At 37.0% G+C, this 13,837-nt stretch overlaps 1 protein-coding gene across 1 annotated transcript; it reads right to left on the bottom strand.

The window, feature by feature from the left end:
- Window positions 1-452: 452 nt before the first annotated feature.
- TRAPPC6B (trafficking protein particle complex subunit 6B) lies at window positions 453-11,726 on the bottom strand. Its single transcript, XM_059059135.2, has 6 exons — window positions 11,267-11,726; window positions 6,093-6,160; window positions 5,233-5,350; window positions 4,168-4,251; window positions 2,360-2,453; window positions 453-1,642 (listed from the first exon to the last, which is right to left on the bottom strand). The coding sequence occupies exons 1-6, from the start codon at window positions 11,345-11,347 to the stop codon at window positions 1,611-1,613; spliced, it is 477 nt and encodes a 158-aa protein (XP_058915118.1). The 5' UTR covers window positions 11,348-11,726; the 3' UTR covers window positions 453-1,610.
- Between the last annotated feature and the right edge of the window lie 2,111 nt (window positions 11,727-13,837).

The following is a 13,837-nucleotide window of genomic DNA, read 5'->3' as shown; positions in this document are numbered from 1 at the left end:
ATTCAGTTTTCCCAGTACCATTTGTTGAAGATATGTTATTTTTTTCTACTATTTTCATGATTTTCTGCATGTCGTAAATGCACTTTTAAGTTGATTTTTGTGTATGGTGTAAGGGTCCAGTTCTGTTCTTTTGCATGTGGATATTCAGTTTTCCCAGTACCATTTGCTGAAGATATGTTATTTTTTTCTATTATTTTCCTTTATGATTTTCTGCATGTCTTGAAAAGTCCTTCTCTACTACAGGATCATAAAACTAACCTCATATTTTCTTTAGCACTTTATGGTTTTACTGTTTTAAATGTAAACCTTTAAATGTCTTCCCCTCCCCCTCCAGAAAAAATGGGAATTCAATATTCCCATACTGTTTTTTGTATAACCTAACTTTCCCTTGTCTCTACTAAGAGAGACTTCTTTTTGGCTACAAGTAACAAAATACACAACCAAAACGTAGATTGAACAATATAAGGAATTTATTATCTCACATAACAAAAAGTCCAGAGGTGAAGCAATTCCAGGATTGGTTAATTCAGAAGCACAATTCAGGTACTTTCTGCCTGTGTACCCTGCTATCCTCAGTATGATAGCTTTCATCTCCATGCTTGTCCTTTCATGGTCATCAGATGGGAGAGGAGGTGAGAGATACACTAGATGAGCACTGACCCCAACCCACTGAGAAGATATGGTCCCATGAATGTTGGTGTGACTAATCCAATCATCCACCCCTATGCCCTTGGGGAAGACTAAATAAGGGGAAAAAAAGATAAAGATGTTAGAATCTTCACCAGCACTTCCACACATGGAGAGAGAAATTGAAAGTCAAGACTGTAACAGGACAGGAGTAAGTATAAAAATTCCTTCCTCAAATACTTAATATTCTTTGGCCCTGGAGTCACTGAATTCATATCTACATCTCACTTTATCTTGATCTATATTTCACTTCATTACATTAATGGAGCTCTCAAGAACTGAATTCTATTAAAGTGAAATAAAGTTTTTAAGCAATTTAGGCAGTTAAATATGATATATATATCATACACAAAACACACAATGTATATAATGAAATCCTTATACAAGCATAAAGATTCTTAATAGAAATAAATTATAAGCAATAAAATAATAAAGTTTAAATTTTAGTGTACTCTTTGCTTTTTTAAAATAACTAAAACAAATTCATAAAACAAAACCAAAATTTGTTCATTCTTAACGAAAAGATTCTGATTGGTACATACTTTCTTTATGCTAATTTACCAAACCCTGAGTTTTGTTTCTTCATCTCTGGTTAAATACATATCACTCTAAGCAAATAAGAATGTTTAAATAAGGGTCCTGCATTGGTGTTTACTTATTTGAAATTAGGTTTTCATTCTGAATAGTTTCAGTAAAGTGTATGTTACAGTAGAATGTCTCTTTACCTGTTTTAAGGTCTGTGTTAAATTGATAAAATATACCCTTACTCCTGCTTAAGAGTGCATCTTTCATTATATAAATTAGCAAATAGCTTATATCAATACAAATGTCCAACAATGTAATTAAATCATTGCTACTTGAAATACTTTATACAGGAATAATTTATCTCTTTACACTATTGAAGCCTTGCATTTCAGTAGTTTCTATAGCTTCTGTATCATCACTTGAAATTTACCTAAAAAAGAAAACATGAAAAATCATTCTTTGATTTTAGGTACAAGGAAAACAGGCCTAAACATCAGTTTCCTGCTTCATTTAGTAAGTAGTTTCAATCAAGAAACTTGCTATATCAAACAACTCTTCACACTCTTCACAATATTTGATAAAGTCAGTTTCATTTTTATGAGATGATTATCTGGTTTGTGAATGACTACTTTTGTTTCTCTGTGATTCCTACATTTTAGGTATTTCATTGCTAATTATTGTGAATAGAAAGGAAATACAGTGATGCTCAAAGCCAATTTTATTCTTGGTTGGTAGCTCAGGTGGAAAGATCTTCGGAAAGGAGTTTAGCAATAAAAGACTAGTTGGCTTTATTTAGCTATAAAAAATTTTTTTCAACACTATAAGGAAATTTGCTATCTTAAAAGAATACTGCAGAAAATTTTCCTTTAAGAGTTAAGAATCATTCCTTAAGTTGTCTTATAAATTTGGATTTCCTTAGCACATTTTCTTAAATCATTGTCTATTATGAATTTAAAAATCATTGACTATGAATATAAGTATGCTACATATTACTACATTAAATGTTAAAATTTGATAAAAGTAAAATGAAGTGGTTTTAGCATTTTAAATGTTCTCTAAGTAACAAAAACAGGAAACAAAAAAAAAACACACCAGACCTGAAAAATAATTGCTAAAAACACTTGTAAGCAATGTGAATTCAACTTACAGGCAGGCATTGAAGATACTTCTGCTGTTACAATACTTTTTATCCCCAAGTTTGATAAGCCACCTCTGATTAAACCACATGTAAATGCTAAGTACTAAAAAGAAAAACAAGTGTAAAATATATTAAGGATTTACTAAGATAGTAAAGCTATCGATAAATATGATAGTTAAACCTTGATATTAATAAGTCATTGCTGTTTAAGAAAGGGTTGTGGAAGAATTTTTCAAATCATTGAAAATTCTGATTGTGACAAAAACAAGTTGGAAACAGGTTAGAATTAGTTCCAGAGGCAGCAGAGATGGTTTGTGTCTACCTTCAGTGCTGCCTGAAGGGCTCTAAATAGACCCTCCTTGTGGAGTGATATGGGCTTTCTGGCTGCTTTAACCTCCCATGGTTCTTTTTAATTTTGGCCACGCCATGTTGCTCAGCTTAAGAGATCACAGTTCCCGACCAGGGATTGAACCTGAGCCATAGCAGTGAAAGCCCCAAATCCTAAACACTAGACCATGAGGGAACTCCTGCTCCCATGGTTCTTGCCTGTTTTCTGAGCCTTCCCATCAGTTCTGTAAGCTAACTAATTATTATTCCATTCAATCAAAATTGGTTTCTGCTTTCTACAACCAAGAATCCTGACTTGTTCGAGACTTATAGCCTGCCAAAACAAAGACTTACCTAGTTTAAAATATCAAAGTGCCAATGTTGAGAAACCCTGTCATATGGAAACAAGGAAGGGAAATGGGACTATGCCATAGCAGAGACAGCCAGGACAAAAATGAGAACCAAAAATCAAATAATCCAAGAAATTTTTTATTATCCACATTTTGCATGATATTCAGCAACACTACTATGTATCTATGAATAATACAGAATATTTTATGATTAATATAAATAAATGGGTACTGATAAGTAATCAGATATGGAGTCATGAAATTGTAAGCTGGGAGAGAACCTAGAGATTCTTTATAATATAGGTATTATTATAATCAATTTTATTAATAAGGATACTAAGGTCCAGAGGGGTTATATAACTTACCAATGTCACAAACCTATAAGTTGTGGAGTTAGCTTAAAATCTAGATTTATTTGGTCCCAAGTCCATAATCTTTCCACTACACCAAACTGCCTTTGTGTTAGATAATTTAGGTATGGACAGATTTTACAGATAAACAGCAGCTTATACATACTGCCCAAGATATTTTATAAGTACCACACACTAACCGACCGATTGCGCCACTGGAGCTACGCTTGCCCAAGATATTTTAACCACTTCAAAGGAACCCTTACATTAAAACTTGTCAGCTTTTCTTTAATACATCTGGTCTATTTATTGATTCCTACCTGAGACTGAAAAAAAATACATGAAACCCAGAAACACAGATACACTTAACACAAAACATGTATTCTTAGAAACAAATGTTACTTATATTTAAAAAATTTTTGTAATTTACTGATGGAGATTGTATATGAACTCTGAAGTGAATAATTCTGCATAGCTACTACCAGTTTTTTTAAGCTTGAGTGTCTTTTCTGATGTATCCATGCTATATTCGAGAATCTACCATTAATCTACATTTTTAATGCATTTAAACTATAGTGTTTCTTCATCATAAGCCTACTTAGCTACAGGTTAATGTAAGTTGTTTCAATATGATGAACACCTCCTATTTCACTGAAAAGTGTTTAAACAAAAGGAACAATTTAAAAACATATTTTGAATTCAAAAGTCTGTTGTGATTGGCATTGTACTTTTCCCTATGGTTCTACTTTTTTCATAATAAAAAAACCCCGATCTTCTGTTCATTAAATACCTTTGATGCATGTTCTAAATACTGTTTTCCTGCAGACATTTGAGTAAGCAGGCGAAATTTGTTGTCCTGAAGTACGTAGATGCCCTGTTCCAAAAATAGAAAAACATCCAAAGTCAATGTAATCTGTACTCTTCCCTTCAAAACAATTTAAGAAATTTTTAAAGTTATTAAAACTCTTCTTTCTATTGGTCAAATTTTCTTTATATGAAGAAGTTTTGTAATAATGTTCAAGCTGAAGAGTTCAGCATTTTATAACATTAATATTTATTGAATGCTTTAAGATACTGAAGATACAAAGATACCTAAGATACAAAGATACCTAAGACAGTTCCTATCCTTAAAGAACACAGTCTAGTGCAAAAGAATCAGAAATACATGTCTGGGTGAAATTAGCAGCTATATGTTATTAACTCATACCTAGAAAGCCAAAAATCATAGTCACTTCTTCCTATTCTTCCTAGCATTTCAGGTACTTTTAAGCTAAGGTTGATACTGTTACCTGAAAAAATGAATTCTATTGGTAGCTACAAGATACATTATTTTCGTTTTTATATTTATTAAAATGCCAAATATACTACAAATATTTCCTTGAGTTTTATAAAATAAATCTATTTTATGCATGATTTTCCATGCAACCTATTTTTATTTTAACAAAATATTTTAAGAATAAGAAATAATGACGGCAACTAAACAGGCAAGAGTTATTTAGGAGTTAAATATGCTCTATAAATTAGCCTTCAGACAAATGTGATATATTTGTGGTTCTGCATATTATCACCACTAAGTAATAATAATGAAATAATAAAACCTTTATCATTCTGATATCTGCTACTTTTTAAAACTTAAAATTTAATTGAGGGAAAGGGACAGCTATAACTACTGATAATTGTCTCTTGGTCTTTATTCACTATACCCTATTAGAGACAAAAAATTATGATGTATTAATAACATATAGGAGACATTCCAAAGTTGATGAGAAATTGTTTTACATAATAAGTAAATCACTAAAATACATTTATATTAAGTTAAAGGACTTAAAAAATAGGTCTTAATTTATCTAAATACCTGATGATTTGTCCTTAGATTGTCGATTTGTTTCTTGAAGACTGTAGTCCAAAAATCTTTACAGATGAACTTCATGATATCCAACTCATCCTTGAACCTTGCAGTATCTTTTGTAAACCTAAAAAGATCAACTAGAAGTAACACAGTACTTTTCCTCCAAAGAAAGCAAGAGGGGCAGATTATTACCTAATTTCCAAATGCCACAACAGCACTGAACATTTACTGACAGTCATAAAGTGATAAGCACCAAGCAAAGTAGATCCCATCTCAATGGATTCACATTCTGTTATATAACTTGGGGGCTAAAATTAGTCTAAAGGTGTATTAGTCTAACAGTATGCAGCAATTTTAGGTACAATTAGCACATTAAGAAAAAAAAAGCTGAGCATAATCATGGTATTGTTATATAAAATATAATCAGAGTTCAGCTATTTCAGATAGTGAGAAAGGAATACTAAAAAAAATTGATCTATAAATTGAAAGATTATTACATGCATAAATAGACTCTAAGGTATGCATTTAAACAAAATTCCATTTAGGTTAAAGAACATATTAGATCTTAAGTAGGAAATGCAGTAAGATTTTAGATGGTTGTTTCAGCATACCAAAGTTTTCAGGAAAAAAGTCTAAAACATAGAAGATACATATTTTCTTTAAATATTAAAATATGAAAGTTGGATAACTGAGTTAAAATAGCATCAGACCTAAAAAGAAATTTCAATCTATGAATTAAAGAACAGAGAATAAATAAAATTTGGGAATTAAAATTAAATTATCTCAAGTTTTATTCAGTCTTTTGAAATGGATCATCTTTGTTCATAACCTACCTGGAAGAAAATTTTCAAATCCATACTGCTCACCTTTCTATCAATCCTTGTCCCACTCGAAACCCCATGTTTTCCAGCTTAGTTATACAGCGTCCATTTTCCTATTTAAAAAAATAATACTTTTGAATAAATTTAGAATGCTAGAATGTAAATATTTATACTTTTCTCACTGAAACATTGTAAGAAAAATGAATTACAAGTCATACTTGAATTTTCTTAGTACTAATCATTTTCATAAGGCAATAAGATAAACAGGGAACTGTTACTACTTTTCAGAAATGCCAAAGCCCCTTGCCAATTAGTCTTCCCATCTTGCCTGGCTTTTTCCATTTTCAACTCTTCTTCTCTCCTCAGTTATAAAACTGAGGTCATGGTATCGCTTTTGACTTTTTTCTGTCAGTCATTCCCTTTGTGCTTTCACTAAGTTCTATTGTCCCTTGCTTCAAAATGTCTCTTAGAGTCATCCAAGCTTTCCATTTCTCAGTATGTCTTAGTTGATGACCCCACCTTCCTATGCCTGGAGTCATGCAATTGCTTCACTCTTCCTTTGACAATCTCATCCACTCTTAAGGCTTTAAATACCACCCCTATGTCGAAGACTCAAAATTCTCTGGATGAACTACAAAGCCCTATACAATCCAGACTCCTGTGCCTCTCTGGCCTCAACCTTCTACTCTTCTTCACTCACTCCATCCAGCTCCACTGATCTCCTTGCTGTTCTTAATCATGCCAGGCAGGCTCCAACCTCAGCGCTCTTGCATAGGCAGCTCTTCCTCCAGATATTCACATGACCAACTCACTCGCTTTAAGTCTTCACTCACATGTCACCATCTCAATGAGGCTCATTTCAACCTTTTAAAAGTACAGTATCATTCCACTTCAGAAACTGTCTATCCTTGTAATTCTCAAACTGTGTCCCAAGACTAGCAACATCAGCATCACATGGGAACTTGTAAAAACTGCAAATTCTGTAATCCCACCCCCAGTTGAGTGAATCAGAAACTGTAGGTGTGCATCAGCAAGGTGTGTTTTAAGAACCCCTCCTAAACTGATTCTGATGCTCTATCTCATTTCCCTGCTTGTCTCCAAGGAACTTCTTTCACCATTTAAGCTAATGTACATTTTACTAATTTTGTATTGCTCATGTCCCTCCATCCCCACCCTCTCCTAGAATACAGCTCCAAAAGGGCAAGAATTTTTATGTATTCTGAAGCCTTTGCCTCGCGCTAACACCACAGGCCTCATTATTTGCTGAACTTTCTTCTAAGGAACCATGTACGCTACTGATGGGGCTGACTATTAAACCTGTATTTCTAGTACAGACTTTAGTGTACACAGCCATCCAGAGGTCCCACAGACCCCTCAAATTAGGCCTATTCAAATGATATTATCTTAACATTCCTTGCTCTGCCTCCAAAATTCTTTAACTTCATCAATGGCACCACCATCTATCTAGTTACAACCAGAAAACTTCCATTTTCTTCACCTCCTTGCTCCCAGCCCTTCACACACACTGCAGTCCTGTGGAGCCTATTATCTATATGTTTTTCAAAATCCATCTTCTCTCTCCTGATGGCTTAAGTAGCTCTTAGCATTCATTTCTCTCCTGGTCTTCAGTTAGAGCCTTCCAACTCATCTCATCTCTAGTTCTTTTCTTCCTTTGATTGTCTTCTGTATTTCTGGTATAGACTTTGTAAAAACCAAATCATGTTGTTTCTCTACTGGACCACTCAGCATCATTCTGTTAATTTCCATACCCATTCCCAAACTTGCTTAGGTAGGATGAGTACCTGTAAGTCATGATGCTCTTTGTAGAACCACCTGCTCTTCGTATCCACAGAATCACCCAGGAACATATTGATAAGCAGGAAATATGCTTATATGCAGACATTCTCAAATCTTAGCTATTGATCACATGAGCTTCTGAATTAAGCCCCAGGAAAAAACTTCTGATACTGCACTTGTTCATTCACTTTGGCATCTGTGAGTGCTCACCAGTAAAGTACCAAATTTTTAAGAAAAACTTAAGAATATTTTATCCATTAACCTTAAAAAAAAACCCATTCTCCATAAATTGGTAAATGTCCAATTATTCAGTTTTTAGATTTAATTCCTCTTCAAGCAGTTTGAAAATCATTGATTGGGAAAGTGAGAACATTGGGTTTTTTTCCTTTATTTCACTTACACTTATGACTTTATGTCTAAAAAGATATACAAAAACCATTTCTGAATGATAGGATTACCTCTTTTTTACTTTTACTATGAAAAATTTGAAGCATACTCAAAGTAGAGACACTAACAAACCCTCATACACCTGGACTCCAATATGGATTCTAATCATCAAGACTACCACATAACTTTTGTTTGTTTTGTTTTTTTTAACTATTGGAGTATAATTCCTTTACAATGGTGTGTTAGTTTCTGCTTTATAACAAAGTGAATCAGTTATACATATACACATATCCCCATATCTCTTCCCTCTTGCGTCTCCCTCCCTCCCACCCTCCCTATCCCACCCCTCTAGGTGATCACAAAGCACCCAGCTGATCTCCCCATACTATGTGGCTGCTTCCCACTAGCTATCTATTTTACATTTGGTAGTGTATATATGTCCATGCCACTCTCTCACTTTGTCCCAGCTTACCCTTCCCCCTCCCCGTAAACTCAAGTCCATTCTCTAGTAGATCTGTGTCTTTATTGCCGTCTTGCCCCTGTGGACTACCATATAACTTTAAAAAAATCCCTTTTGCTTATATGGACTTAAAATTTTTTCCCCACTATATACAAATTGCAATAGGAAAAGAAAGTTGTTTTTAGTTTAAATGATTCAAAACTTATGGATTTCCTTTCTCTTATAGGACTAGCACATGTCTCAAAATTGTCAGTCATGATTAGAATAGCTGTTTTATTTTAGCTAATCCATTGGGGAAAAAAAGAGAGGGACTTTTAGAAAAGGTTTTCCTGGGCAAGAATTGGAACAGGAGAAGAAAGTAGAAAGAGTAGAATGAAAAGAATTGATTGCACACGTGGTGGGGTGGGGAAGCAGAGGTTTTGTGATTAAAAAAAGGTATGTTGCTAATTATTCTTTGGGGAAAGGGGTATAAGGAAAGCTGACTTTGCACAAACAGCAAATGTCTGCTACTCAGCATTTAGCACAGATGCAAAACATTAACTATTGCTTGTGGATGATGATAAAGTCAAAAGTTTGTAACTTGGAAAAAATCTCTATTACAGATGGATCTGAATGAGAATAGAATTTTCGGGAGTTCCCTGGTGGTCCAGTGGTTCAATCCCTGGTCGGGGAATTTAAATCCCACACGCAGCAAGGCACAGCCAGAAAAGAAAAAAAACAAAAAACACAAGGAACAGAATTTGCTTCATTTCCAGTACTCTTCCTGATGTCTTCCTATTAATATCTCCCCAAAATTAGCATGTTGAAATCCTAACTCCCAGACAGTATTAGGAGGTAGGGCCCTTGGGAGGTGATTCTGTCATGAGGATGGAGCCCTTAAGGATAGCATTAGTGCCCTTATAAAAGAGACCCCAGAGAGCTAGCTAGCCCCTTCCACCATGTGAGCACACAGCCAAAACACATCCATAAATGAACCAGGAGGAGGCTTTCACCAGACACTGAATCTGCTGGTGCCTTGACCTTGGAGTTCTCAGCCTTCACAACTGTGAGAAATAAATTTCTGTTGTTTATAAGCCACTCAGTCTGTAGCATTCTTGTTATAGTACCCAAAACAGCCAGTATCCTTCTTATAGTTTACAAACTGACATTGCCTCTTCCTTGATGTCCTACAGGTGCCATAAATTCAACCTGTTCAAAATAATTCATTATCATCACCTCTTTCTTCTTTATTCCCTCTCCATCCAACCCAGTGGCTCAAGCTAAAAACCTGGGGATAATTTTTCAACTCTCATTCCTATACCTAATCAAGTCCTAGAGATTCTACCTCCTATCTCTCAAACCGTCTCTCCTCTTCTCATTATCCATATCTTCATTATCTCCTGCCTGGACTCCTGCAATAATGGGTCTTCTCACTACAAGGACCTTCCCTCTCCAGCCCAAATAATGGTTTATCTTTCTGAAATGCAAATGGAGCATGTCATTCTCCTCCTTAAAAATCCTCCACTGAGAAGGTCCATGTGTTTTAATCATACAGACCTCTTTCTAGCTTCAGCTTTCAAAACTTCTCACTCTCCACCTATTTAACCTAGTCACAGTGAAATACTCAAGCATATTTCAATGCACTGCACTTTTTCATACCTCTATGACTTTACCTTTGCCTAGCATACCTTTATGCTTTTCCTGCCCTCACTTTCCACCCCTCTTTATCAACAGCATTATAGAAATTAGGGCTTCTGACTTGAGCATGACTTTGTAATATTTCATTTATAAAATCCTACAACTCCATGATTCCATATCTAATTATCACCCAATACATTAATTATTCATTGAACCCTTATTCCTCAACGACTGTTAGGCAAGGACTTTACCTTATTCATCTAACAATGTCAGGCCCACAATACACGCTTAATATATTTTCTGAATGAATCAATTAGCGAATGAAGACTACCACACATTAGAAGTAACCTCCAGGAGGATGGGGCCACTGTTACGCTCATTACTATATTCCTAGCAACTAGCTCTGACATATAACGGACACTAAATATTTTTAAATTAATTAGTGTTTCCTAATTATAGTAACACCTGCAAAGTTTCCTTTGCTTCTACCTCAAATCTCATTAGCCCTCTTTCTTTGACTTGCCTGGAGTGTTACTGAGGGTTAGGGATGGGGAGGGAGGGACAGGATTCTCAGGCTGGGAGAGGTCTGTCCAGTGGACGACTGGGAAGTGTTGGAAGTGACAGCCGAATTAAGTAGGGGTGCCAAAATCAGCAGTTAACTCTGACGCAAATCATGGTAGGGACAACACACGGAAGGGACAAAACAAAAAATCTGTGGCGTGCCACACACAGATATGGAACTGGACAAAAAGGTATCAAATAGTAAAAGATACGAAAGAGACAAGGATGAAAGACTGAAGCCAGCTGACAGGTTCTAAGGCTTAGGATACCTGAAGGTGGACCAATCTGCCTATACTTCGAGGTGATGAGTGGCGATGGGACGGGGGTTAAAAGAAAACTGAGTGGAAACAAGGAGTGTCACCGCAAAAGGACCTCAAGGGCGTGTGGCAGCACTCACCACCTCCCCCTGCTCCGCGGACTTGTACACTCCAGACACCATCTCGTTATGCAGAAGCAAAAACAACGCCTCGTCCGCCATTTCCTGCTTATTCTTCCAAGCTCCGGGTTTAGGCTCCCGTTTGGGCCGGTCTCGGGGTTCCGGCTAGCGCCTGGGCAGCCTGGGCTGCGCCGCCGCCGCTCGCTCAGTCCGCAGCCCGTCCCTCGTTGCTAGGAGACCGATAAATTCACTCAGTTTCCCGAAGGCTGATACTGGAGTGAGCCGGGGCCCCGGGCAAGCCCACCCCAGGGCCACTAAGCCCTTGGGCAGAACGATAAGGGTCTGACAGCAACATGAACCAAACCCAGCCCCCGGACACCCCATCCGGCCCTTGGCGGGGGGGGGGTGGGGGGGGAAGGGACCGACTTCCGGTCCCCTCTACCCCGGCATTCCGCCAGCTCTATGGTCACAGAGTTCCTTCCGCGGGGTGAACCGCCGGCGCCCAGAGCGGAGGAAGGTTTCTTCCACCTTCAACATCGAAGGCGGCGGGCGGGGGAGGTGGTAAAATAAGACGGGACCTCCCGCTGCCATCTCTGTTAATTAGCTATGTTAGAACTGACAAGAATTTCTATTAGCTTCATCAAAAGCTTCCACTTCTGCCGTATGTTGCTTAATATGAAAAGTTGTAAAAAAAGCGAATATTGGGACTACCCTAGTAGTCCAGTGGATAAGACTCCGAGCTCCCAATGGAGGGGTCCGGGCTACCATCCCTAGTCGGGGAACTAGATCATCGCATGCATGCCGCAGCTAAGTCTGGATGCCGGAACTAAAGATCCCGCATGCAGAAACTAAGACCTGGTGCAGCCTAAATAAATAAATAAATATATTTTTTAAAGTGAATAAATCGTCATTTTTCAGGCTATAAACTTTAGGTATATTGAGGGATTATCCCAATCCATTTTTAAGCCTGGGTGTACAAAAAGATTTAGAGCCGTTTTGGCCACCAGGAGGTTCACTGGGAGTAGGGTACAAGGGACAAGGAGGATGCAGTAAGCAAAGAACAAGGTAATTTGCATCAGAAAATACAAATTAAAGACTTCAGAAATGCGACGTCACTGTGGGACGGAGTTCATATAAGAATCTATGGTGGATGTGGGACTTAACCCCTACAGACATGCGAATACATATGTTAGATCATATGCACGTCTTAAATTTGGCAAACTTTGTCTTAAACGTGATGCTTAGCCTATGATTAGATCTTTTCTTAGTAATTTACAAAGCAGATTTTCCCCCCAATTAATTCATTGCTTCCCTTGAAGTAATATGTCGAGTCTTCTCAAATTGTTAACAATAACCTCTCAACTCTTCATACCCTTTCATATCCCCTTCTAATGTTTGGATCCGTTTTTTCCATCACCTCATAAAATCAAGCATGTAAGTTTCACCTAACCCTTTGAAGAGAAACACTAATTTTGAAGAGTATTTTGCAATCTTAATCTTTTTTTCCAGCACTAAAATTTCCCATATGTGAAAGAAATCAGGTCCTTTATGTCCCAATTGCATTCTCCCTCATCACCACCATCAAGGTCAAAGATTAAGCAAAAGACTGGCAACTTACCAAGGTCAATTTCTCAAACCACAGTAACATGGTGTTCTTTGGATATTTTAGAGACTAAAGGGGAAACTAATATTTATTGAGCATCACTAAATGTTGAACGTGGCATCCTACTGATTATCCCTCATAAATTAGACTATGTTAAATTTCCCAGGATCTTAGTAATAGAGTCTACGGAAGTAAGAATAGATCCTACGTTTTTGGCTAACTCTAGAAGCATCTCCCATGGAAACACTGTTACACTAAACATTGTTACACTACACTACACAAAATGCTAATTGTACCATCACCACATTCTCAGGTTTCACGTACTGCCTACTACACAGGATTGTAATAAGGATCAATGAGACAAAGTATGCTCACAATCAGAATCATGTAAATTTTTTTTTTTTTTTCCCACACCACGCTGCATGCAGGATTTTAGTTCCCAGACCAGGAGTCGAAACGGAGCCCCCTGCAGTGGAAGCACGGAGTCTTAACCGCTGGACCACCAGGGAAGTCCCAGAGTCATATAATTATTTATCAACACTCATCCTTCTTATCCAGCTTTACTTTTTCTTTTTTGTATGGCACTTAACCCATTTCTACCATGCTATGTAATTTCCTTACGCTTATCGTCTGTCTCCTTACTCTTCCTGCCGCCAAGCTCCTTGTGGGCAGATATCTACCGTACACTGCCTATCCAAGTGCCTAGAATAGTGCCTGGCAAAAAGTAGGCGTTCCATAAATATTTGTTGAATGAATAAGTACGTGAATGATCTTTACTCCCTGAGGAGCCTACAAACTCCACGGCAGCAGGAACCACAGTAATCTTGTTCTAGGCTTATTTCCACGGAGTCTAGCTTAACACAGTAAGAGCTTTTAAGGAGTGTTGGATGAATTAAAATGGTAACTCGGATTAAATATAGTTGGCCTGCTAATGCTTGGTGCAGGAATGCCTGGCTGCTGACGGAGGATGAGAACACAAAGATTATTGA

This window comes from Kogia breviceps, chromosome 3, assembly GCF_026419965.1.
Source record: "Kogia breviceps isolate mKogBre1 chromosome 3, mKogBre1 haplotype 1, whole genome shotgun sequence".
Taxonomy (NCBI): Eukaryota; Metazoa; Chordata; class Mammalia; order Artiodactyla; family Physeteridae; genus Kogia; species Kogia breviceps.
Note: the sequence above shows the minus strand (reverse complement) of the source record. Positions and strands in the feature narration are given on the sequence as shown.

Excerpts from the sequence above, each read along its gene's own strand:
- TRAPPC6B (XM_059059135.2), bottom strand. The coding sequence starts at position 11,347 with ATGGCGGACGAGGCGTTGTTTTTGCTTCTGCATAACGAGATGGTGTCT. Across the intron at positions 6,161-11,266 it reads CCGCGGAGCAGGGGGAGGTG|GAAAATGGACGCTGTATAAC; the intron begins GTGAGTGCTGCC and ends TTTTTTAAATAG. Across the intron at positions 4,252-5,232 it reads ATCTAAGGACAAATCATCAG|GGCATCTACGTACTTCAGGA; the intron begins GTATTTAGATAA and ends TTTTTGGAACAG.